The sequence below is a fragment of the Urocampus carinirostris genome, chromosome 17, assembly GCF_059441175.1.
Source record: "Urocampus carinirostris isolate Australia breed hairy pipefish chromosome 17, RoL_Ucar_1.0, whole genome shotgun sequence".
NCBI classification, from domain to species: domain Eukaryota; kingdom Metazoa; phylum Chordata; class Actinopteri; order Syngnathiformes; family Syngnathidae; genus Urocampus; species Urocampus carinirostris.
In genome coordinates this window covers 26548573-26573303 of record NC_142365.1, presented here as the reverse complement: position 1 = coordinate 26573303, position 24731 = coordinate 26548573, and the positions used below count along the sequence as shown (strand labels likewise).

The 24731-nt window shown below is 37.4% G+C and overlaps 1 protein-coding gene across 4 annotated transcripts in view; it reads left to right on the top strand.

Moving 5' to 3' along the window:
* Positions 1 to 23033, top strand: part of doc2b (double C2-like domains, beta) — a 140664-nt gene extending 117631 nt beyond the window's left edge. For 3 of the 4 annotated variants that reach the window (XM_088320542.1, XM_088320543.1, XM_088320541.1), the window contains 5 exons: positions 6170 to 6296; positions 11491 to 11648; positions 13183 to 13264; positions 17812 to 17908; positions 17984 to 23033. In XM_088320542.1, the coding sequence (XP_088176668.1) occupies positions 6170 to 6296; positions 11491 to 11648; positions 13183 to 13264; positions 17812 to 17908; positions 17984 to 18117 (598 nt within the window). In that variant the 3' untranslated portion in view covers positions 18118 to 23033. The remainder of the gene's footprint in view (positions 1 to 6169; positions 6297 to 11490; positions 11649 to 13182; positions 13265 to 17811; positions 17909 to 17983) is intronic. The other variant, XM_088320544.1, reaches the window with a different exon arrangement.
* Positions 23034 to 24731: the final 1698 nt, after the last annotated feature.

Here is a 24731-nt window from a genome sequence, read left to right as displayed (position 1 = left end):
GTTCAAGAACAGCGTTCAATTTACCTTGGGTACATCTTGGATTGGGAGTTTAGGCAAATTTCACAGGAACATTAAGGAGTTAAATCAAAATATGAATCAAAATTTGCTATTTTTTTTCAATAGTCTTTTGCAAATAGATAAATCTACCACTAAGTTTTTTTTGTGGGATGGAGGTGTAAGGTAAATCAACTTTGGGAATGCATCTTGCTTTTCATAAAGACATGAACTGAACTTTCAAGAACGATGTAAATAATTTACTTTGAATTGTTGTGTTGCCCCCTTTAGATTAACAGAAAGATTTATCTGTTTTCCGAATAAAGCTACCTAAAAAACAGTATGTGGTGTATCTAATGAGCGAGAGTTTGAAAGGTTAAACTCGCCTCTTTAATTTAATTGGTCAACGATTGTTCGTTCAAACAATTTATTGACCACCCAAATTCATTACCGAAAGGCCAGGAAATTTTAAAAAATCATATTTGATATATTAACACTTTGTTTAAAGGATACGTTTAAAAATTACTTTACACCATTTTAACGTAAAAGACGAGACAGGAACCAGTACTCGCCCTGAAATCCCCCGTGCAACCACCTCCCTCCCACCCAGCCAGTCATAAACGTGAGTTTGCTGTGCTATTAGATGAGCTAAAGTCGAATAAGGAAGCTCTTTTATTTGGTGCATGCTGTTGAGTATGTCGTGGAGCGAATTTATTATTTTTACAAGAGCGGCCTTATCAATGTTCTGCAAACACGCAGAGTGTGTATGTGCATGTGTGTGTCTGCGTGTGTTTATGTGTGTTTTTGTGTCATCACACAGTCTCCATCCATCAGTGATGAAGCCTTTTCACAACCAATCAGCAATGAGCAAAGCCCTTGCACATTTCCACTGCGCACATCATTTCTTTGGCTAAATTGAATTCTGCAACACCTGCCCATCAGTGCAACACTTCACTGCTCTGTGTGTGTTTTGAGTGTACGTGCTTTTTTTTCTCCTTTCCTGTCATTTTATGCTAATTCCATTAAATATATGACACAAAAGAAGACGGTCAGGCAAAGGCCATTGGTCTTCGCTGGCCGATTATGCAAAGAGAAGCAATCGAAATGGATGTTTGTGCTGAAATGGGACCATTGTGGATGAGGAGAGTTGGGGGGGGTTTGACAGTGAAAATGAGGGTTTTTTTACGTTTGTTTGTTTGTTTTGTCCTGCAAAATTGGATGTTAGAGTCAAAATTTCGAGTTTGTTTTTTTCTAAAAAGTGTTTTTCTGGTTGGAAATGCAAATAATGTTCACCGAATCCACTTCCTCCACTGACTTAAATGAAGCATAGCACTAATATTATTCGGATTCGACTTATTATATTTTCACTCCCATAAGGCGCACATACTGTAACTCTGAGATTTCATTTAAAATGTAGGGCATGCCCTATCAGGCAGTGCGGGGAATGGGAGGTCACGTATTCGAGCCTTAGCCGAGTCAAGACTTACAACATTTTTGGGTGTAATCCCATGTATTTGTGAGATCGTTCACATTTCCATTGTCCATGCGTCTTCAATGACTTTTAGGCATCTCTTGTTTGCCATCATATCCCTGTCAAGACCAGATCGGAATCAGGACCCCTATGCGTAGCGTTATCCGCAAGTTTATTGATGTGAAGAGGAAGGGCAGCGCCCATGACCCGTTGCTCGCTGGACGCGGGAAGCAAGCCGCTCAAGCAATCGGATCCTGATCCGAATATGGAAGTGGATCTTCTGGAGCGGGAGAGGCAGTGTCATGGACGGAAATACAGGTCGATAGCCGGGACGGGAGAGCAAAAACGTGGTCGGGATAAAAAATGGGTTGTAAGCCAGGACGGGAGAGAAAACGTGGTCGGGATCAAAAACGGGTCGGAGCCAGAAACAAACGGGGAGATCAGGAACGGGTGGGTGGAAAAATGGGTGCAAAAACGGGACAGGCGGGAGTCAGGGTCAAAATGCTTGCCTTGTTACAACAGAGGTTCGCTGACGGACTGACAACCAGAGAGTGACAGGACTGGGCTTTAAAAAGGACAGGGAACCAATCAGGTAGCCCGCAGCGGCTGGCGCCAAATGAGCGGGCTCAGGTGATGCTAATCAGTATTCATGACAATCCCGAAAAGGACGCATGACGTCACAGGCAATGCATTGTTAGCTACATGATGCTAAGGCCGTAGCGCATGTAGCAATTTGAGTCATTTAATTTTATTATTTATAAAAGCTATTGTGCTATCGGAATCTCAAGAGAGGTCTCCCCCCGAATATGAATTTAATCCAGAACCTCATTATTCCTCCATTGAATGTTTTTGTCCACTGTGGTGTGTTGATTTCTAAGCTACACGGAAAAACATGGACAACAATGAGCAGCCGGGAGAGAATTCAAGATTAATGGATCGAAAGTTCGCAAGTTAGAGGAAGCTAAAAAACGAACCCCAACAAGTTTTATCCATGAGTTTTAGTTAGTAATCAATACTTGGATAATCCACTACCAAACTGAGTTTCGCTGCGGCGTCTTTTTTCTTTTTTGATACGCACATTTATTAAGGTGATTGCGCGGCATTCACGCCCAAAAAGCTGGTGCATAGTCGATAAAGAAATAAAACTAGCTACGGAGAGTGCGCCTTTTAACGCAGTGGACCTTACGGGCGTAAAAATACGATATTTATTCCACTGTTTTTAGTGAATAATAATAATAATAATAATTTCCTTGTATTGTCATTCTGTGTAACAATGTACACAGAACGAAATGTCGATTGCACCTGACCCGTTGTAGCGAGCCGATGCAGCCGCAGCCAACAGAGGGCGCCGCCGACCACTTTTTAAGTCTCCCAATACAGTAATACCTTTCTTTCTGTGACGTGGTTTACTTACTGCGGTTTTGATACTTCACGGATTTTCACCCTGAAAAAAATATATTGGAGTGTATAATACAAGGTAATTATATAGAATAGTTTAAAAAGAAAGAATGTGTAAATAACAAGACTAGAGTAGAAAAGGTCGGAGGAACACCGTTGGCATAATAATACTATACATAATAACCTCAATCAATTCCCGTTAAACATAAGGATAGCGGAAGGGTAAAAACTCTCTTAAAGACGTGAAGTAAAATCTAAATTTCCCTAGAGGCTCCCTGGGTGCTTTTTCAAAAATGTTTGATGATGAGAAAATAGTTTTTTTTTCGACGAAACCAGAATGTAAATGTAGTTTTCCATAACATCCACATGATGTCAGCTGATTGTTATTTTACTGGTTAGAATTAATTGTATACGTTATTTGTGAATGGACCCACTTAGAACATAGTTCTGTTGACTGAATCACTAATTTTAAATCAACAGTGATTCAATGTAATTTAGATTTTACAATAATAAAAAATGTAAAGTTTAAATTTTGTTTTGATTTTCTTCTTTTTCTGTTTTCATTTCACTTATCTCACAATGTGTTGTGTGTCCATTTGACTGAAATGGAAAGGTTAAAAAAATGCCAACAAGAACAAAACCTCAAAAAGGTTTCATTTGTTATTGTTATTTTTGTTAATAAAACAAAAAATTGTCAATTTTATTTGAAACTCCCTAATGAGTTGGCATGAGTAAAACCACCTGCCGCCCCCTTATTATGGGTATATTTGTTTTAAATCTCTCCAAAATCCTGTTAGTTGTTTATAACCTAAATAAAGGTTTGTGTGTCACGCCCAGAGTAAACAGTGGACCCAAATGCATAACGTTTCACTTTATTAAGGGAGCGGGGGATCAGGGAGAGAGGAAAAAACAGCGATCTGGTGTTCACTGGGCAGGTGGAACAGGAAGCCGCCGCGGCCGGTGACAGGTGGCGAGGCGAACAGCCGGGACCGGAAAGAAGAGCGTGATCGTGGATCGAAGCAAGTCGGGTAGCCCGGACAGGAAAACGAAGCGTGGTCAGGGAACTGGAGATGTTTGGGAAGCCACGGGCAGGAATTAGGGGAAGGAATCAAGCAGGAAGACAACGTGGGCAGGCAGGTCGCGGAATGGAGGAAGAGGTGGGAATCAAACCAGGAGCCAAAATCAAAAGTGCCTGCCTGGCATGAGCTGAAGTACGCTAACGGACTGACAAAGAGTGACTGACAAAGAGTGACTGGAAAGGTAGCGCTTAAATAGGGAGAGGGATAATTAGGAAATGAGTGGCAGCTGGGGCTGAAGGAGTGAGCGCAGGTGAGCGCAATTAGTGAGCAAGTGACAGGATCGTGACATTGATTTGTACACAACAACCCAAAAAGGAGCCCTTTTTTGCAAAAACACTTACAAAATTGTATTAATACATTTAAAATCCAGCAAATAATTGTAGTTTGTTTATGTCAACGCATTATGTGCAAAACATAGTCAAAAATTGGTCATTTTGGAAATAAATCAACAAGAAAGTTTGGACAAATGCTTTGACCCACTTTGGGTTCTTTCCTACCAAATTTGGGTTATTTTTGACCCAAATATTTTAGTGTGAGTGAACTGAATCATCCACAGTAATTCTAGACAATGGACTGAACCAAGTGAGTTGGTGGTCAGAGGACCAGATCATTTTCATTTGTTGACCTGACTGAAACAAAGAATAACGCTTTGTTTCAAGTAAGTCGAATCATTTGAGCCTCTTGTGTTCATTACTTGAGTTTTCTGATTGTACTCTTGGGATCGTCAGAGTCCACTAGGTTTCATGCAAAATAAAGACCCGAGAGTCAGCAAAACAAAATATCTTGGACACAGATTTGAGTCCATCACCTCATCTTGATTGAATCACTCGAGTCGGTGCTTGTTATCTAGTAGGCCCGTGATTTTCGAGTCAGCACATTTTATGTGTCAGCATTTTTGATGGGAAGGTTTAAGTGAATGAATCAAACATTTGCGTTCGGTGACTCTGAATTTGAATCGGGGAAGGGATTCATCCTTTTTGCTGGGATTCGACAACTTCTTGAGTCAACTTTCCAAACTGAATGATTATCGCCACTGCTGTTTCTTGCAACTCAGCTAGTGTAGAGGAATGAATTTTTCCTCTGTGTGTTTGTTGGTAGTGGATACTAAGGACGTTTTCAAAATAGAGGCTAAAAATATCAGCAGTTCCTTCAAAAGGTTTTATTAGACAATAAATGAGAGAGACGATAGCCATCACAATTCACTTGTGCAAAGACTGACATGTTTTTCCATTATTCTTATACAAAAAAAGTGCAGTTCAAAAGCTAATTGAAAATCTATTACAAGTCAAACATACAGTTGAATGAATCACCTCTTGACGTCTTAGGGTAAATTTTATTCAAGCCACTCAACCCTTAATGAGGATATCAATTGTATTTTGTTAAATTTACTAAGTGTGATGTTGTCAGGAACGTGCTCTTTTTCATGAAATGCAATTGACGTTTTCTGTCTGTCATTGTGTTCTCCACTTGCGAGGCGTCGGACATTCAGTGTCTCGCCACGTGTTCATTTTTAGGGATCAGACCGAGGATTCGGACCAGGAAATAGAGCTGGATAAAAGTGCTTCAGTTGAGGACATTTATGACAAAGTTTCAAAACAAAAGTAATGTTAAACAAAAGTAAAAATGTAATAAAAGTAAAAACGGAATGCAATCTTGACCAACTGATCAAGGAAGCGCCAGGAGTGCGCTCCCGCCCCAAACAAATGGCCGACCACGGTTTGTATAAGCAAGGGTTGTAATTTGAAAAAATATTAACTGCAACACTAACAGACACTCAGAACATTACAAGCAATCTTCAAGGTTGTACGATGAGATAAGACCATTGAGGAGAAAGTACACTTATATTAAAAATAAATTAAAAAAAGTAAATACTTCATTAAAATATGTGGATAAATACAATGTGCATTCATAGCAACTAAATGATTAATGTGATTATCAAAGTAATGATGTGATGATTAAATAATTAAACTAATATAGCTGAATAACACATGCGATAGTGACCACATAATCGAACATACTCAAAGAAGTAGGATGATGTTATAAAATAAACACAACAAGGGTTATATATTTACTACAAAATAAATGAAGTTATAAATAAATAAAGTAAATGATCATGACTAACCATGAGCGGTGACATATTTCAACATTACAACCCTAGCTAGACCCAGGAAAACCAATTAATCCGAGTTTCTGAACAGAATCATCTCAATCTGCTTTTTCATGACAGGATTTCAGTGTGCGACGAGGATAAATTCCGCCACAACGAGTTTATCGGCGAGACGCGAATCCCTCTCAAGAAACTGAAGCCCAACCAGACCAAAAACTTCAACAACTGCCTGGAGAAACAGTTGCCTGTGAGTATAACTCTGTAACCTGAAGAGACATGCGGTCGATAAGGTGGTGGGTCTGGACTTTGATTTAACAAACTCCACCTGAGCCTAATGTTACCGTCATAAAGTTCTACACATAGCTGAAACAGGAAACAGATAATCATATGAGGTAACATGGAATATATTTGTTAGACATATTTTTTTGTATATTTTATATACACACACACACATGTCTGTCCCCGTGTGCCCTGCGATTGGCTGGCAACCAGTTCAGGGTGTCCCCTGCCCACTGCCCGGAGATGGCTGGGATGGGCTCCAGCCCCCCCGCGACCCTAATAAGGATAGGCGGTACGGCTGATGAGATGAGATATATATATATATATATATATATATATATATATATATATATATATATATATATATATATATATATATATATATATAGCGTGGGTTTCCTCCGGGCACTCCGGTTTCCTCCCACATTCCAAAAGACATGCATTTCAGGTGAATTGGCCGGTCCAAATTGTCCCTAGCTGTGAATGAGCGAGCAAGTTGTCTGTCCCTGAGTGCCCTGTGATTGGCTGGCAACCAGTTCAGGGTGTCCCCTGCCCACTGCCCGATGATTGCTGGGATGGGCTCCAGCACCCCCGCGACCCTACTGAGGATAAGCTGTGCAGCTAGTGAGATGAGATGAGATAAAAAGATAAAAACCCAGAATAAATACAAAAGTAAAATTAGGAAAGTAATTTGTAATTCTGACCAGTAAAATGTGGAAACTCTTACTTAAAATATTTGTTAATTTCAGAAGTTTAAGTTGTAATCATAACTGTATTATTTTACAAAAAAGAGTAAATAATATAGTAATATTTGAAAAATAATTGGACGACTAGACCAAAGGAATAACAACAAAAATAGACTGAAAACAAGATCAGAAGTCATTTTAGCCCCAATGATATTTCGCATTTTCCTGATGCCTAAAAAATTGATCAAATTTGACAAATAGTATCAACTGGTCATGGTGGTAATTTAAGTACAAGTACACAATGCACAACACTATCCCTATTATGACGGACTGGATTAAATAGATTGGGGACGTAAAAAATCAACAATATTTAGAAAGAAATAAGCCAATGGCATTCCTCGTCACATTGAAGAGTCATCATTATTTTTGGTGTTTCTACCTCTCAAATTGTGCAATTAACTTAACATGAATATTTTGCACAGTTTCACGTCTTAACTACATTTGACTTGTGCCAAAAAATTAACCATTATTTGTATGTAAATATTAATGAACTGGATATTTGCTTTTCTTTGTGAATGTTCTATACTCTGTCCAGCATTTTTATAGTCATACAAGTAAAGATTCATGTCCCCTCTTGACATTGCTTTTCTCATTTTGTGCAAAAAATAGCAACTAGTGTACTTTTTTTTCTTATATTGCTCGGGAATGTCATTTGCTCTGAGACAGCCCCGCACGTCAATATAGAATTCTCCACCATGATATGTTTCCTCGAGAAGAATGGTAAAAAATACAGCCCTCAGGGCACTGGCTAGTATAATACCTGGAACTGAGTTGCTGGCTGCAGAAAATGGACATGTTCATGCTAGGATAGGGGTGAAAAAAATTCTTAATTGATGTGAAATCAATTTATCTTTACATTATTTAATATCAATTCATAAAACTATGTAAGTGTTAATAGGAGTTTTTCTGTTTGGATTAGAAAGTTTCTTGTCCAAATGACCATACAGGATTATTCCCTGTCACTTCTTTGGTGAGGGTAAGGGAAAGATTCCTCTAGGAATTGGGATTATACTTATTGCCTTCTATGTCACCACTTGGAGCCGTGCTAGTTGTAACGTAATAGAATAGAATAGAATAGAATAGAATAGAATAGAATAGAAACTTTTGTGGACAGAATTTCTAGACGATTCCATTATGAAAAAAAAGATTATGTAGACCCAGCCAAATTTTCTCATTTGCATTTAAGAATAAACATACAGGTAGATGTCATGTTTGATTTTGGCCAAGTCTATAAATACACTATTCAATCAATTTGGTTTTGGAACACTCAAAATTAAAGCGCTAGGTATGAGATTATACATTTAAAGAATGCAATTGGGCCAGTTTATGTGTTTATAACATGTAATAACTTCATATCTTGGTAAATAGAATTAACAAAAAAAGGAAGACCTGAATGTACAAATGCAGGAACACCTGGATGAAGGAGGAACTGAAAATATTATATTATATATAATGAGTATATTATTATATTATCATTATATTTGTGTTGATTTTTTTAGCGGGCCCGCCTAAAATCCTGATGGGCTATATGTGGCCCCTGGGCTGTAGTATGCCCACCTCTGATATAGAATTATTATTTATTTATTCCAGGGTACTTATGGGTGCTTGAAATCCTTGAATTTTAATGTAGCATAGCTAAATTTTAAAAAGTGCATGAATTTTGGGTGTAGTGCTTAAAGTTGTTGCTATGTTTCCCGGAAGTCTGACTCGATAGAACATGCAATAAATTAAGAAAAATAAATGATATATGCTAAATAGGTGACACGCCTGCTCTGGTGGCTTCACTTTGCCATGGGATTTCTTCTTCCCTCATGACTAACGCTAGCTGGTATTAGTTTGTATGGCATTGTCATGTGAAGCGTCATCGCACCATACGCGTTGCGCCCAAAAGGTGAAGAGACCAAGATGTCAGGTACTAAAGAAATTAGAAAATATATTTTTAAAGTGCTTTAAAAGTGCTAAAATTTGGCCATAAAAAAGGTGTACCAACCTTGCATTTCTATTTTTTTAATAACTTTTACCCAAATCGGGCAGCACGGCGGCACAGTGGTTAGCAAGTGTGCGGCACAGTTCTTAGGTCATGAGATCGAATCTCCTGTGTGGAGTTTGCATGTTCTCCTCGTGCTTGCGTGGGTTTCCTCCGGGCACTCCGGTTTCCTCCCACATTCCAAAAACATGCATGTCAGGTTAAATGGCCGGTCCAAATTGTCCCTAGATGTGAATGAACGAGCGAATTGTCTATCCCTGTGTGCCCTGCGACTGGCTGGCAACCAGTTCAGGGTGTCCCCTGCCCATTGCCCGAAGACAGCTGAGATGGGCTCCAGCACCCCTGTGACCCTACTGAGGATAAGCGGTGCAGATAATGGATGGATGGATTTTACCCAAATCTTGTCAAAGGATGCTGTCCCTTACTCTTCCCTTTCCCCTTCCCCTTTCCCCTTTCCCCTACACTTTGATGAGAAATGTGTCATTCGTTGTCTCTTTGAAAGGCATAATGCTTAGACCAAGGAGCAAAATGAAGCGGTAGTCATAAGATTGAGGCCAAATTATTTAATGTTTTGAAAGAAGTCATTTAACAAATGAAAAAAATGTATATTTTTAATTAGGCCTGGCTGTTGAACCAGGACTGAACTGTCCTCTTGAGAAATGAAACATTTTTTTTGTTATAAAATTGAAAGGCGTACCCCCAACGGTGACTAGAACTGGACAGGTTTTTTTTTGTCTTTTCAAATCTTTTGCAAGCAGACGCTAGTCGCCGGTCCAAATGAATTAGCAGGCAGCCATTGGAAATCGCCTTAATTAAAAAAGAGAAAAAAAGCCACATTTGCACTTTCAAATGGCTCTTGATAAGGTTGACGTGTATAGACCCCCCCAATCAGCCCATGTCTGTGAGTGCATTTTGCCTTGCTGACAGCACATCTTTCCTATTATTTTATATTTTTGTTACATTTGTAATGTGCGGAGGGACGGCTTATTCACTCAATCAGTGACTGCAGAGTTGCTCGTTGGGAAATTACATTTTGGTCCTCCAGTAAGTGGAGTAAGCATCAAGAGGTGTATGATTATGCATTTGTAGTTGTATGGTGAATGTGTGCTGAATAAATGCTCAGGACGATTTACATCCAACTTATTGTTTTGTTTTTTGGTAACACTTAATAAGAAGCAACGATAAATTCAAGACAGCACTAGGGAAAAAGTTATGAACATATTTACCAGCTTGGAAAGAAGAACACAAACTATTTTTTTACCATTTGTGGTGTACATGCACATCATTGAGAATATTGCAGAAATGTGAACTCGGTTTGGAAATATTCATCTTTGAGATGGATTTATGATTACTACAATTATGTTTTACTGTTTAGGTGTGTAAAATTTGGTGCCTCCGAGAGGTACAAAAAAAATGTTCATCCAGTGTAAAAAAAGAAAAGATTTGAATTCTAGTAAGAAACACATAAGCTATCATACCATGTTTTGTTTTCTAAAAACAAAAAAATATATAGGTAAAACATTTTTGAATTCTTTAATAGAAACTCAAAATAAGGAGAGGAGACATCAATGGATTTCAAACTTTTGAGGAGTACTGGGCAAGAAACCTTCAGATCAGGGAGTCCAACCTTATCTAAAGACCTTTTATTGAGCCATTTTTTTATTACGTCTTCTTGGTCACAAAAGGAGATCCGCCCAACAGATTGGAGAAATCAAAGAACAACGACATAATTTGGCTGGTAGAAGCAATGTTGTTATAGTTAAAACAACAAACAACAGTGCACAATAATAGTCAAAATAATATGCTGCAATCTGATCAAAACTTCTTTTTAGGAGGCCAATATTGGAACTGAATAAACTTGTCAAGAAGCAAGATAAAAATCAGCCTTTTAAATTTTTTTTATTTTTTTAAGTAAATGAATTAAATAAGGAGTAACTGTATTTGAAATATGATCTCTCTGCCAAGCCAAGAATAAATTAGACGAGATTAAATTGAGAGATTGGTGAATTTGTTTGGTGGGGTTTGAGAGCGACTTTTCATTACAGTTTTCTTTGTTAGTGTAGCATGGACATGGTAAGAGTAAGAAAAGACATGTTTCAAATAAAGTCCAAACACCATCCCAAGCCTCAAAAAGGTAAAAACAAAAAAGTTAATTTAAGAACCTCCAAGAACTGCACGTACCTAATGAATGAGCTGAGGCTGCGATAATAACAGGAGATGGCAGCAGAGAGAAAAAAAGTTTCGAAATTTGGACGGCATCTTATCTAATTTTCCATTGACCGTAATAAGTGGTATTTTGGCTGACCTGAGTGCACTGACATTTATGGCAGCACCGAACAAAAAGCGGATGCGAGCTGAGAGAGGGGGCAAGGGCAAGGTTTGGAGAAGAGTTTGGAAAAGAGTTTTGATGGTGCTCCCTGTGGTCGCAGGTGAACAAGACGGAGGACAAGTCTCTGGAGGAGCGAGGGCGCATCATGATCTCTCTTAAATACAACACGCTCAAGTCGTGCCTGGTGGTGGGCATCATACGCTGCGCCCACCTGGCTGCCATGGATGCCAACGGCTTCTCAGACCCCTACGTCAAAACGTACATGAGATATTTGTTGCTAATAATTCATGTTTTTATTTTTCTCTTTATTTATTTATTTATTTTTCAATGATATCTTTTTAAAATGTATTTTAATATATTTTTCTGTATTTCCATTGGTTTTAAAATCAAAGTTTTATCCTCTTATAGCAAGGGTAACAAAACTATGGCCCGTGGGTCACCAAACTATGGCCCGTGAGCCATATAAACAGATTTGATCAGGCCCGCGTGACGATGCTGGGAGAAGCATAAGAAAAAAAAGGAACTGCTTTTAGTCTTACCTGCAGATTTCAGTATGACCACTTGATTTTGCCAAAGCATGCAATTTAAAAACACTTCTGAAGTTTTTTCATGCAAATGATCCAATTCAATGGTTAAATGGGAGATATTACTTCACTAAAACTCTTACTTGAAGTTTCTATTCGTAAGTTATTCTAAATCTTAGTATATTTTGTGTGTTTCAAAACCAATTGGATGAAATGGTCCCTTTATAAACAAATACTCAATGAAACACAATTTGTAGCAGGTGAACGCAAACAAAAAATTTGGATTGGTTTATGTTATCTGTTTTCCCCATGTATTGCCGAGGTATCTAACTTAAGACTTTCGATTGGCGTACACAAAAAATGAAATAAATTTGAAAATTTCGTCCGACCTGACCCTTGTGCAAATTTCAAACCAATTTGCCCCGTGACTCCAAAGGTTTGCTGACCCCTGTCTTATAGTAAGTGAACTATTTTCCCCCAAACTTTGATCTTAGTGTTTTTCCTAACATTTTGTATGGAGATGATTAATTTTACAATATTCACTTTTTGGGCAATTTTTTGTTATCATAATATATTGTTTTCCAAAATGTTGTTTCTAATGGAGGATTTATCCTGTCATATGTAGAAATAATAGAATAGAATAGAATAGAATAGAATAGAATAAACTAGAATAGAATAGAATAGAATAGAATAGAATAGAATAGAATAGAATAGAATAGAATAGAGAAGTCTTTATTGTGATTGACAACAGCATAGTGAACATTGTTTGCAACAAGATTAGACATGGCACTCCAGGGTAAAGGTGTAATAAAGACAAATCATTTAAATGAAAAAACAAATGTATAAATATGTGTTTGCATACATGTAAATGCCACATTTATGGCATATAGCCGTAGGTATTTCTTTATTTCTTTATTTCTTTATTTCTTTATTTCTTTATTTCTTTGTTTCTTTATTTATACACACATCTGTCATTTCGCATTATTTTTTTTCTCTGACTTTTTCTTGCAATTTAGTTGGGATAATCTTTCTTTCAATTTTAAACCTTTATTATTGTTGGCCCTCAAAAAATATTTTGTTTTTCTTGCAACTTTCCTACTTTATCTCGGCAGAATAAAGACATTATCCTGCCATATTTGAAGCAGTTTTGTAATACTGTACCAGATTTGGTGACTTCAAGCTTTGTGTTGACTATTAATTTCAGAGCGGCAGTGCCCTCTGGTGAAAATAATGTGGTATTGATAACCCCTTGTTGCACTGTGCTGCAGTTACCTGAAACCAGACGAGAACAAAAAGTCCAAGCACAAGACAGCTGTCAAGAAGAAGACGCTTAATCCTGAATTCAATGAGGTATCAACCGCGACTCTTTTTAAATGTGGAAAGAACTTACCTCAAATCAAGTCAAATTTTTTTGAAAATCACTTAAACAAATTTCAAAGTGCTGTATAAAATCATTCAGTAAATCCCTGTAAATCCGCTCTTTTATCCCCACCCAACAACACGAAACACCTCATACACAGAGACAGACCATGGTTAAATACAAAACAAAGTAAATAGAATAATATAAATAAAATATTATTATTGCACAAGTTACCCATGTGAGAAAAGGTACCTGCGGGAGGCTTATCCACACTGATAGGAATGGCAGTTGATGGCCTCAGGATTTTCAGCCATTGAACCACACCCTACCAGTGTAAATTAATAAACATAAGAATAAAATAAAAATGCAGAACAAAAACATAAAAACATGAAATAAAAAGTAATGTATGTTTCATTAAAAGGTTAGAAGTTAAACCAAGAAAAAGATCAATTAATAGCCAAATTAAAAATGAGCCTCCTCTAGAAATTGCAAGGAAACATGATGTCCTCTGGCAGACTGTTGCAGGTGAGGTGAAGACCATGATGGCTAAATGCTGCTTCACGATAGGTTTTGGTCCTCACCCAAGGACCAGTTCAACAACCGCTTAGGGACCGAGAGGGCTGTTATAATGAAAGCAAATCAGACAGATAGGATGGCCCAAGACCGTTAAGATATTTAAAAACGAATAAAAGCACCTTAGAATCAACCATAAAACACACAGGAGGTCAATGCAGTGATTTTAAACTAATGTAATGTGATCCCTCCCCCAGCCTCTATAAGCACATGTTCTGCTGAATATTGTGGTACATGCAAGCTAGCAATGTTCTTTTTAGGAAGACCGAGAGCAGGGCATTACAATAATATGGACAAGGGGATATAAAAGCATGCATAAGCTCCTCCGTGTTTGCCTGAGAAAAAAATGGGCGGAATCTGGCTAAATTCTTGAAATGATAAAGCCCAATTTTACCTATATTTTTGATATATGGAATAAATTTGAGCTCTGATTCAAAAATACTGACTACATTTTTAACACAATCTGACCTGACTTGAGGCTGACCACTAGAAAGCTATTGATAAACAAAACAGCAACCACCGGAGGTGATATTAATTCAAGCATAATCCCTGTTTTCTAAAAATGATATGAAGGGATTTCCAAAGCCTCCCCACCTCATCACTTAAAACCCAACCAATGCTACATGGGCCTAACCCACTCCAAGATGAGCAGCTTGACATTTACTTTGACATTTTTTCCCACTCCCATTCCGCCGTCACCTTTTGGCCTTTCCTTCCGACACAAACATGTTGGTCTGCTTTGATATTAAGGCAATGTAGCAAGCTTGCCTTTTATAACTTGTAAACAGACCACATACTTTTAGGTCCTAAGAAAGCTCACAGTTGTCTCTGAAATTGCTAACATTAAAATTATCTTTTTATTAAATAATTGCATACCTGGTTGTTGTTTTTCCACTTTGCATTTTTTTTCAGTGCGATATTGAGCTTGGCCCACCTGATCAACAGATTATACGGGTTGTGAGATACCTGATTGTTTTCCCCTTAAAAACATTATGAGTTACTAAAGTCTCAGACGTTGTGAAAGTACTTTAAATGCACCATTTTCCTCCTATAGAATGAGGAACTTGCTAGCGTGTAGCATGTAAAATTTTGTTGTCCCTGAACATCTATTAAAACCTTTATACCTAGTTGGAGGCTATGGAGAAGCTTGGTAGCGTCCGGCGCTAACAGTACTGAGAAGCTAAACACACACACAATTATATATATATATATATATATATATATATATATATATATATACTGCCCGATGATTGCGGGGTTGGGCTCCAGCACCCCCGCGACCCTACTGAGGATAAGCGGTGCAGCTAATGAGATGAGATGAGATATATATATATTGCATATATTTTCACGACCAAAACGGAATTAGGACCCAGATGCGTAACGTTAACCACAAGTTTATTGAAATAAAGAGGAAAGGCAGTGCCCGCGATCCAGTGCTCGCTGGACGCGATAAGCAAGCCGCTCACAGAATCGGAACGTGTTCCGAATGCGGAAGTGGATCTTCCGGAGTGGGAGATCATAGTATCGTAGACGGAAAAATAGGTCGATAGCCGGGACAGGAGAGCAAAATGTGGTCGGGATTTAAAAAATGAGTCGTAAGCCGGGACGGGAGATCAAAACGTGGTCGGAGTCAAAAAACAGGTCGTAGTAGGAGACAAACGGTGTAATCAGGGTGAGAAAAACGGGACCGACGGGAGTCAGAGTCAAAATGCTTGCCTTGTAGAAACAGAGGTTCGCTGACGGACTGACAATAGGCGAGTGAAAGGACTGAGCTTAAGTTGGACAGGGAACCAAAAAGGGAGCCAGCAGCGGCTGGCGCCAAACGAGCGGGCTAAGGCGAAAATAATCAGTCATCATGACATATATAACAACAAAATGTTTTTTGAAAAAAACATGGCTAGAAGTGCATAAGTTAACTTGCAATCTTTGACTCTGAAAACACTTGGGTTAAAAGTAACCCAAGTTTGGGTCAAAAATGGACAAACCCACTTGGGTTTATTTGGCCCATGCCCTTTGTTTTGTGTATTTTTTGTTGTTAAGTAAAATAGAATTCTGCGAAAATAAAAATTATATTTTGTTCAAAATAACACACCTCCAAAATCGGCTCAATTCAAACTATAAAGTCCTCATCATTTTGTTTAGAAAATGTAGCATGGACTTACACAACATATGGATGGATACAACTGTGACATAAGGCGGAAATGTCCCAGAGAAATCAACCAATAGACATGAGGCATTTTTAGCGAGAAAGCCAGAATTTGCATGTAGTGTGCAAAAAAAAAAGATTTATTATCTTACACTAATATATTATATACTCGATTATTATCAAATACTCTCAATAAAGATGGTGATGGAACGTATAGACTGGGAGGTCGCTGGTTCGCACCTCGGCCGAGTCATACCTAATTGGTAAAATGGCGGCGCCCTCTGTTGGCTGCGGCTGCATCGGCTCGCTACAACGGGTCAGGTGTATCGACATTTCGTTCTGTGTACATTGTTACAAAGAATGACAATACAAAGGAAATTATTATTATTATTATTATTATATTAAAAATCAAGGGAATATTCTACAACAATTGATCACTAGGCTGTCACCCCAAAAGATTGTGATACATTGGACCTAACAATTTGGTGTACTTGAACTGTCTAATTGTGCTACATCCTGAGTGTTTATGTCAAGGGTCTCAACTCAGTTTACTTGGGGGGGGCACTGGAATTAGGGTCTGAGTGAGGTTGGGTCGGGTTTTCAAAGGCAAAAACTTATTGGACGTTACATGTAAGACAGCATCGACTGTCTCCTCAACGCCCGGAAGCCTTTCGTTCTGCATTTCAATTTGAATAAAATATTTTAAGAACGGTTAGCAAAAAATTATTGATCAAATCAGGTAATTTTTTGAAACGTATAGTCTGTGACGTGTACCACTGCCGTGGGTCAAACCATGAAGTAGCTAGCCAATTATATTGCAGGGCAGATGTACAGTAATCACTCGGTTATCGCGGTTAATGTTGGCCAGAACCCCCCACGAAACGTTAAAATCTGCGAAGTAGCGATGCACCGTTATAAAAGTCCACAAGGGTCAAACTTACCTTGGAATGATGTCTTTGCCGACTTAAAGTATACAGCTGTAACAAAATAACAACTATAGATCTACAAATAAAAACACAATTGCAGATAATTGAATAGTCTTTATTGGCATCATACAAAAGTACAACAATATTGCAGGGCTTCTCCTTTCAGTTTAATAAAGGGATTTAGAGAATGGCTGGCAATCATTAGGTAACCTCGACTTTAGCCAGCTCTCCCCAATGATTGGAATACAACCGTCCCAAATGTGGCAGTTTCCCACGAGTTGTAGCTCCAGGTCATCATCTAAATGGGTAACGGACCTGGCGTTGGTAAGGTACAGGCTGGGCAGGGGTCGCCTGCGAGAGTTGCTATAGAGCCGTACAGTAGGCCAGGGCTGCAGCACCGCTATTGCTTTCTCTCCCGACACTGTATTCGTTCTTCCTGAAACTGATAGAAATCGATGGCGCACCTGCTGGTTGATCACTCCTTTGCGCTCTTCTAACTTTCCTCAACGTCTGATTTAGTTGATTAAATGTTTTTCAATGTAACGTGCTGCTAAAAGCTACTCGCTGTTGCCAAGCTCTGCAGTTTGTTTTGGTGGCAACATAGACTTGTGTGTGTACCCCACTATTTGACTGTCAGCATTCACCAGTCTATCACAGTCACGCACACAGTCAATCACGCCCATTTACATTAGTGCGTAAATTTTGAGCACTGCCTAACTAATTAGTACTGAGGTAGGATACATGTCAAACCTGCGCAGGACTGCCCTAACATTAGGCTTTCATATTATGGCAGTGGCCCCCAACTGTTGTCTTGAGGGCCGAAAATGTTGAGTTAGAACCCTGCTTTACATGATACCATGTCCCGCTCAATTGATTAAATATTTTTGTGTAGGAATTCTGTTACGACATCAAGTATGCAGATCTCACCAAGAAAACTTTGGAGGTCACCGTGTGGGACTACGACCTCGGGAAGTCCAATGATTTCATTGGTAAGTTGGGTGGGTGAGCGGCGATTCCTTGGACCCAAATATTATCATTACTTTACTTCTTGTCCCTGACTCCAGGTGGCGTCTCCTTAGGCATCAACGCCAATGGCGAGCGACTCAAGCACTGGTTTGATTGCCTCAAGAACAAAGACAAGAAAATCGAGCGCTGGCATACGCTGACTAACGAATTACCCGGCTCCTTGAACGACTGAATGTACACATCTATTAAAACACCACCTATGTCCTTTTTGACACCTACTACTCCTTACTCCCATAACAGGGTCCAGTTAAAAAAAACAGAATCGGAACATCTCCTTTTTTCTTTGCATATACAAAAGTGACTCCGTGGGAAGAGACAAAGCTTATGTATTCAAGGAGAATGCCTTTGCACTCCCTAGTAAAAATGTCCATATAAAAGCCATTGACACGGGATAAGCAGTCTGAAATTTGGAACTAGTAGAATATCTTTCGCAGTCTTATTTGTGCAAAACAACACCATGGAATTGGGGCAGCCTAACAGCAATTTTCTGCAGATTTCGGACAGTTATTGCAAATATACGAGTCGTAAACGATGGAAGAACATACAATACATGTGTTTAGAAGCCTGCTTCAGTTTTGTTTGTAATGCCCCGATTTATTTTCCATTGCCAAGCTAATTGGGAATTTTTTCGTCATTGGCGGTAGTATTTAAGGCAGGGGTCGCCAATGTGGTTTCTGCAGGCACCAGGCACTAATCATTGTGAATTTCTTGGCAATTTGATTTCTAACTGGCATAATGTTTAGTGGTTAACTGAATGTATTATAATCTCTACTATTTACAACATTTTAATAACATAGTAATAAAATAAACAATGTAGAAATAACATATTTTTTAGAAATGCTTATCAAACTGGTAGTCTTTGGCACTAATCAGTCGTAAAAAAAAGCTCTCAGCCTCAAAAAGGCTTGCAACCCCTGCACTGCACAATACGGCGACATGTAGTGGGCAAATATTTGTATTTGTATTCATATACAGACACTTTAGTGCTCTGATGTTTTAGTGGTTGACTGAGCCAGTTTAAACACGACTTCTAATAATAACATAACAATAACATAGTAATAGCATAATAAATTGTAATTCAAAATATTTGGTGACCCCTGCTGTAACCCCCTCAAAAATACTTTCACAAACAGTAAGATTATTCCACTTCCCTGTTTTGAATATCACCATATCGTAAAACAAAATTAAGCTGACAATTTTCTGTATTGGGTTGTTGTAGAGTGGGAGTACTCTTTGTATTGCATGACTTACGGCTTTTTAAACATTTAGTATCTTTATGAATAAAGGAGAATGAAGTCACCCTAGCACAGGAATGTCAAACATATGGCCTGCCTGCAGGCTGGTTTTGGCCCGTTGGATGATTTAATCCGGCCAGAGATAAATTTCTGATTATGTCAAAAAAGAAGCAAGTTTCTTAGTCATTTCAATCAAAAGTTTTTTTAAATAAATTCAAACCAAATCAACTCTCCGGTCACAAGAAGGCAGTATTGAGTGGTGAGTTGATTCAGGTGTAAAACTGCATTCACTTATCTGTTAAAATAAACCAGTTAACACATTTAACGCTAAACATGAAAATCTGTTTTCAAAATTGTTTGTGAATAAATGTGTTATGATAAGAATAGTGTTTCTCAACTGGTCTGACCCACCATTGCACTCTAATTACAAGCTGCAACCCAAATTAAGAAAAAATTTCAACTTCTCAAAAGTATTAAATTAAAGCACTGTGGAGTTTAAACCAAATATAAACTATATTTTCATTTTATTAATTTAACTCACAATTTTATGGAGTTGTCATTAATTTTTCCATACAAAACAAAACTAAAATCCCACCCAAAATAACTTAAAATGGGCGGAAAAAAACAGTTCAACATCATATGTGGTAAAAGAAAAAGCAGTATACTTAACCAAGACTGTGCACTACAAATATGGAGGCGTCATAAATTCTGGTTGGGATATAAAAAAGTTACCAAAGTCATCCCATCGCTCATTAGTCATACATTCACATGATAAGAAAAATGGCCAGCTGTATTCCCTTCAATGATCTCTTAGCAGCATTGTTAATGAAATCCAAGCGCTTCATTATAGTGGCGTTGTCTCCAAGATAATGAAATCCATAACTCGTCTATTCTCCGCTTTATCTGCGTTCAACCATGGTCAACATATGTAAACACATTTTATCTGTGATTTTCTGTGGTGTGAATTGGCTGGTGTCAACTCACATTTGTAGGAATTTATGGCAATCTACTGTCAAAGATTCAAAAGACCATCAGTTGTTTATTATTCTTAGCATTATTTTGCAAAGGCAAAGGTCCACAACCCAATTAAAACGAGTCAGTTGCCCACTTTTGGGTCCCGACCCAACAGTTGATAAACACTGGTTGAGCAAAGATCCCTTGTCATCTGTGATTATAGTATGTAGGGTAAGTTACTAATATAGTCTGAACGATAAAGCATACTACTAAAAAACAAAGCTAAAAATTAGGTGTTCACAGTCTTTATCTAATCCGACCTGCCTGAGAACAGGAAGTATAAATATGGCCCAAGGACCAAACTAAGTTTGACATCCCTGCCCTAGCAGTTGTTCTTCTTTGGAGGATGCTTCAGATTCACCTTTTACGCATTTTCCACCTTTCCCAATCTCAAATGAAACTCAAATGGAGGCAAAAGCTGGCATTAGGTACTACCAGATACTGGACTTGACTGAACCTGTTGGCCTTCACAGAGCCAATAGAAGCAAGCATTTTCTTTCCCCACTCGACCCTCTCCTGCTTCATTGTGGCAGGTAAGCGGAGGCCATTTTGTCAAGGCTCCGACACACGATGCAATTTAGCAGAATGTATAACGAGCGTCAGTTGTTTGAGAATGTGCACCTCAGTGCTTCGTCCGTGTCGATTTCGAGGCTCGTTAAATTGCTGTCGGATTCGATTGGATGTTTTTTACGGGGCTAGTGTGTAATCTGGCCTGTCAAAACTCATAGGGCTTTTTTGGGAGGGGCTAGACTTATTTGAGTCCAAGCCAGCAGCAGGAAGTTTCAATGCAAACTATGAGAAGTTTGAGAACTAAATCATACTTACTATCACATTTACTATTGTACTCTCACACATACACAACTATACTACAGACACAGTCATACCCATGCACAAACACTACTATACTCTCTCATTCATACAACTATATGTTCATACACACACTACTTTACTCTCTCACACGCCCTACTATACTACATACACACTACTAGCATGTATGGTTTACTTCTCAAATGGCCTCTCATAGAAAACGCTGCTCCTCTAAATGTGCACAGCACGCTGAGCGCCAACAAAACGAAGCATGACTGCCCTGCATGTTTCTATGTTTCAAATAGTCTATTTTAAGTCATATATCATATTTTATTTCTAATGTCATGTTATATGTTTATCTGTTATTTAAAGGGGCAGTGTGTATAATCTACCGCAGGGGTCTCCAACGTAGTGCCCGTGGTTACCAGGTTGAGTAGCCCATGGACTGGGTCCCAAAATAGCTTACCAGTGATTGGTCTTTGTATCTTTTAGTGGTTGACTGGGCCTTTTTTACTCCTAATAATTACTACTATGTAATAACGAAGTAACAACATAGTAATAACATAAGTTGTTATTTTTAGGAATGTGTATCAAACTGGTAGCACTCTAAGCTAATCAGTAACAAAAAATAGCCCTTGGCTTCAAAAAGATTGGCGACCCCTGATTAAGCGCCTTCTCGTGTTGGAAAAAAACGCAATGCATTGATAAAAAAACAATATTGATTTCAATAATAAGCAGACATATTTGAACTTTCATGTAAATGTGCATTTTTTTCAAATACTCGTTGTTTGAGAAATGTGCATTTATTTTACAAAACATGAGCTTCATCAAATGCGAGCTGACATATTTGTCTGCAATCTTGCTGCCACGGTACCCAAAAACCTCAAAAAGGCTAGGCAAAAAAATGAGAAGTAAAATGGTGTACTTTGGTCACTTTGAGTTGCCGTAGTTTGTATTTTTCCCTTGTCCCTCTACGTCAATTGTACTTTCTTTCAAATGTCTTGATATATGTTTGTTTGCTTGTATTTTAAGCTGAATATATTTTATCTTTAATGTATTTTTTTAAAACTTTTTTTCTTGTATTTGGAATTGTGAATTATATATTAGTCAAAACATTGTATACATTTTTTTCTTTTTTATATTTTACTTTGAAGATGCTAAATGTTTCACTTATTTTTATGTGTGTCTCATATTTAAGACTTTGAATTATATTTTGCATATAGTATTATTTATTTTATCAATTTATTTATTACTTGTTATATTATTATCATTATCATTTCCTATTGTCTGTATTTTTTGTTTTTTATTTTATTATCAATTATAGCTATTTTAATAATTATTTGAAATTGATTTTTTATTTGAATTGGTTTCTTTTATTGACTTTCTCCAGATAAACTGTCTGAAATCCGTCCATCTATTATCAGAACCACTCGTCTTTTATTTTAAATAACTATATATTGGAGTTTTAAGAAATGCTATTTATTTGTTTTGTGTTTAAGTGTAATGTATAAGAGTTTATTCAAACAAGTTTTGTTATATTTAAAATGATTTAACTTCCTCGTTTCTGGCATGGTGTTAACAAAGATTATGATGATGTTTATCAAAACCATTATTTTTCATTCTTCCCTCTAAAAATAAACATATTGATCCCAAAAGTCCTGATCTCTTCTGGTGAGCCAGACCGACAGTTACCGACTCGAAGCAACAATGTAATTTTTGTAAACCGTCTGCCTTTGTATGCAAGCTCAATATTCAAAATTTAAAAAGCATGTTTTCCTGTTTTTGTCATGGGGATTATCTAATGTTTGATACTGTTTTCTGTATTTACAAAAAAAGAAAAGAAAAAGCAAAAAGTTCAAATTGAATGCTTCAATGACAGCACTGCTTTGTTCTCAACTCCATTTTGTACCCGTTTGGCTGCTGTGTATGAATTTTCTTGGTTTGGCGAATGTTATGATGTTATGATGTCAATGTATTGTGTCAAATTATATTTTGGTCACACAAAAAAAAGAATAAAAATAAAGTGAATCTGTTCTGTTGAAAGAGTTTTTTTTAGATGTGAGATTTGTCACCCCCTTGTGGTACAATGCAATGAGAGAACATGCAAACTATATGCGCTGGAATTGAACCCTGGACCTTGCATTGTGGGGCCGACGTGCCATAGTGAAGCCCTTGTTAAGTATATGAAAGATTAATTTTATTTTTTTTGTTAATCTATAAACATTTGATTTTATATCTTCTTTGTTTCTCTCAGATGATGTGTTTCACGGTTAGCTTTTTTTTTGTACATTTTATTTCTATATTTCATAGATTATTTGTTGTTGCACAGAAAAGTCAATATCTTTAATTAACATTTTGTTGTTGTTGTGTGTTTTTCAGAGATTCTGAGTTGCTTGACTTTAGGGTTGTCTAGTGTAAAAAGGTTCCAAGATTAAATTGTTCAAAACTTCACTGTAGAGTGAAATAATCTAACTATAACTAAGATAATAGATTTAAAAAATACTTTCATTCATTTCACGGAAAATTTAGCTTGTTAGTGATAATATACCGATAAAGCTGACCACAAGAACTTGTCATTTTTTTCTTATTTTTTCCCATGCTGTTTTGTTCTTTTTCTTTTTTCATATTTTCTTCTTTTTTCTCCCTTTTTCCTTCTTTTCTTTTTTTTCCCTAAGCGTTTTACTTCCTTTTTTTTACTTTTGTCATATTTTTTAGTTTTTCCTACCTTTTACCTCTTTTTTCTTGCTTTTTTCTTTATTTCCGTAATTTTCACCTTCCTTTTTGTCTCTTTTTTATGTCTATTGTTGTATATTTTCTTCATTTGTGTAATTATTCCTAGCTTTTTACTTCCTGTTTCTATCTTTTTCCATTTTCATTTAATTTCATTTTATCTATTTTTCTATTCACCTCCACTCCTCTTTTACGGCCAATTCATATATATATATATATATATATATATATATATATATATATATATATATATATATATATATACATTTTTTTACAAATTAACTGGTAATATATAGAATATAGATTAAACCAGGCATGTCAAACACACAGGATGATTTAATCTGGCCTGGCGAAAATGTCTAAGTATATGATAAAAAAACCCATTTTCTAGCTCTTTTCTATCAAAACTTCTGATTTTTGACAAAAAAAAAAAAAAAAAATAGAAACCAAATCTCGCTTGTCACAACTAAAGAGCAGTAAAGATGTAAAAGAGCCTACTTCCAGCAAAGGTTCTATCCATGTTTGGGACTACTTGTCTTCGTGAACAGGTGACGTCTGTGAAATACAATACTAAAACAAAGCAGCGCTCAAGGTTAACGAATAAAGACTTGAATGACATTGTTAACTGTGCTGCTACTCAGGATTTGACACCTGATATTGATGCACTTGTAAAGGCAAAAAGATGCCAAGATTCAGGAGCCAACAGCGGCGCGTAGAATGCAGGAGTGCAACGAGAGATGGGGGGGTGTGATGGCACGACATTTGTTTGCACTAATCAAAAATAAGACGTATCTGTTTTTATGTTAAACAATACTGTGCAGCGTTTTGTGCAGCGTTTTCTCGCCTTTACTAGGCCCAGCCTGGTAAATGTATCAGATGTTATTCCGCACTCACTGCTAAAACTCTCATTTTGTATTTCTTTTTTTATTTAATTCGAAGCAGTATTACAATTGAGGCAAGCATATTTACATTCAAAGCTCCCACCTGAGTTTGTTTAGTT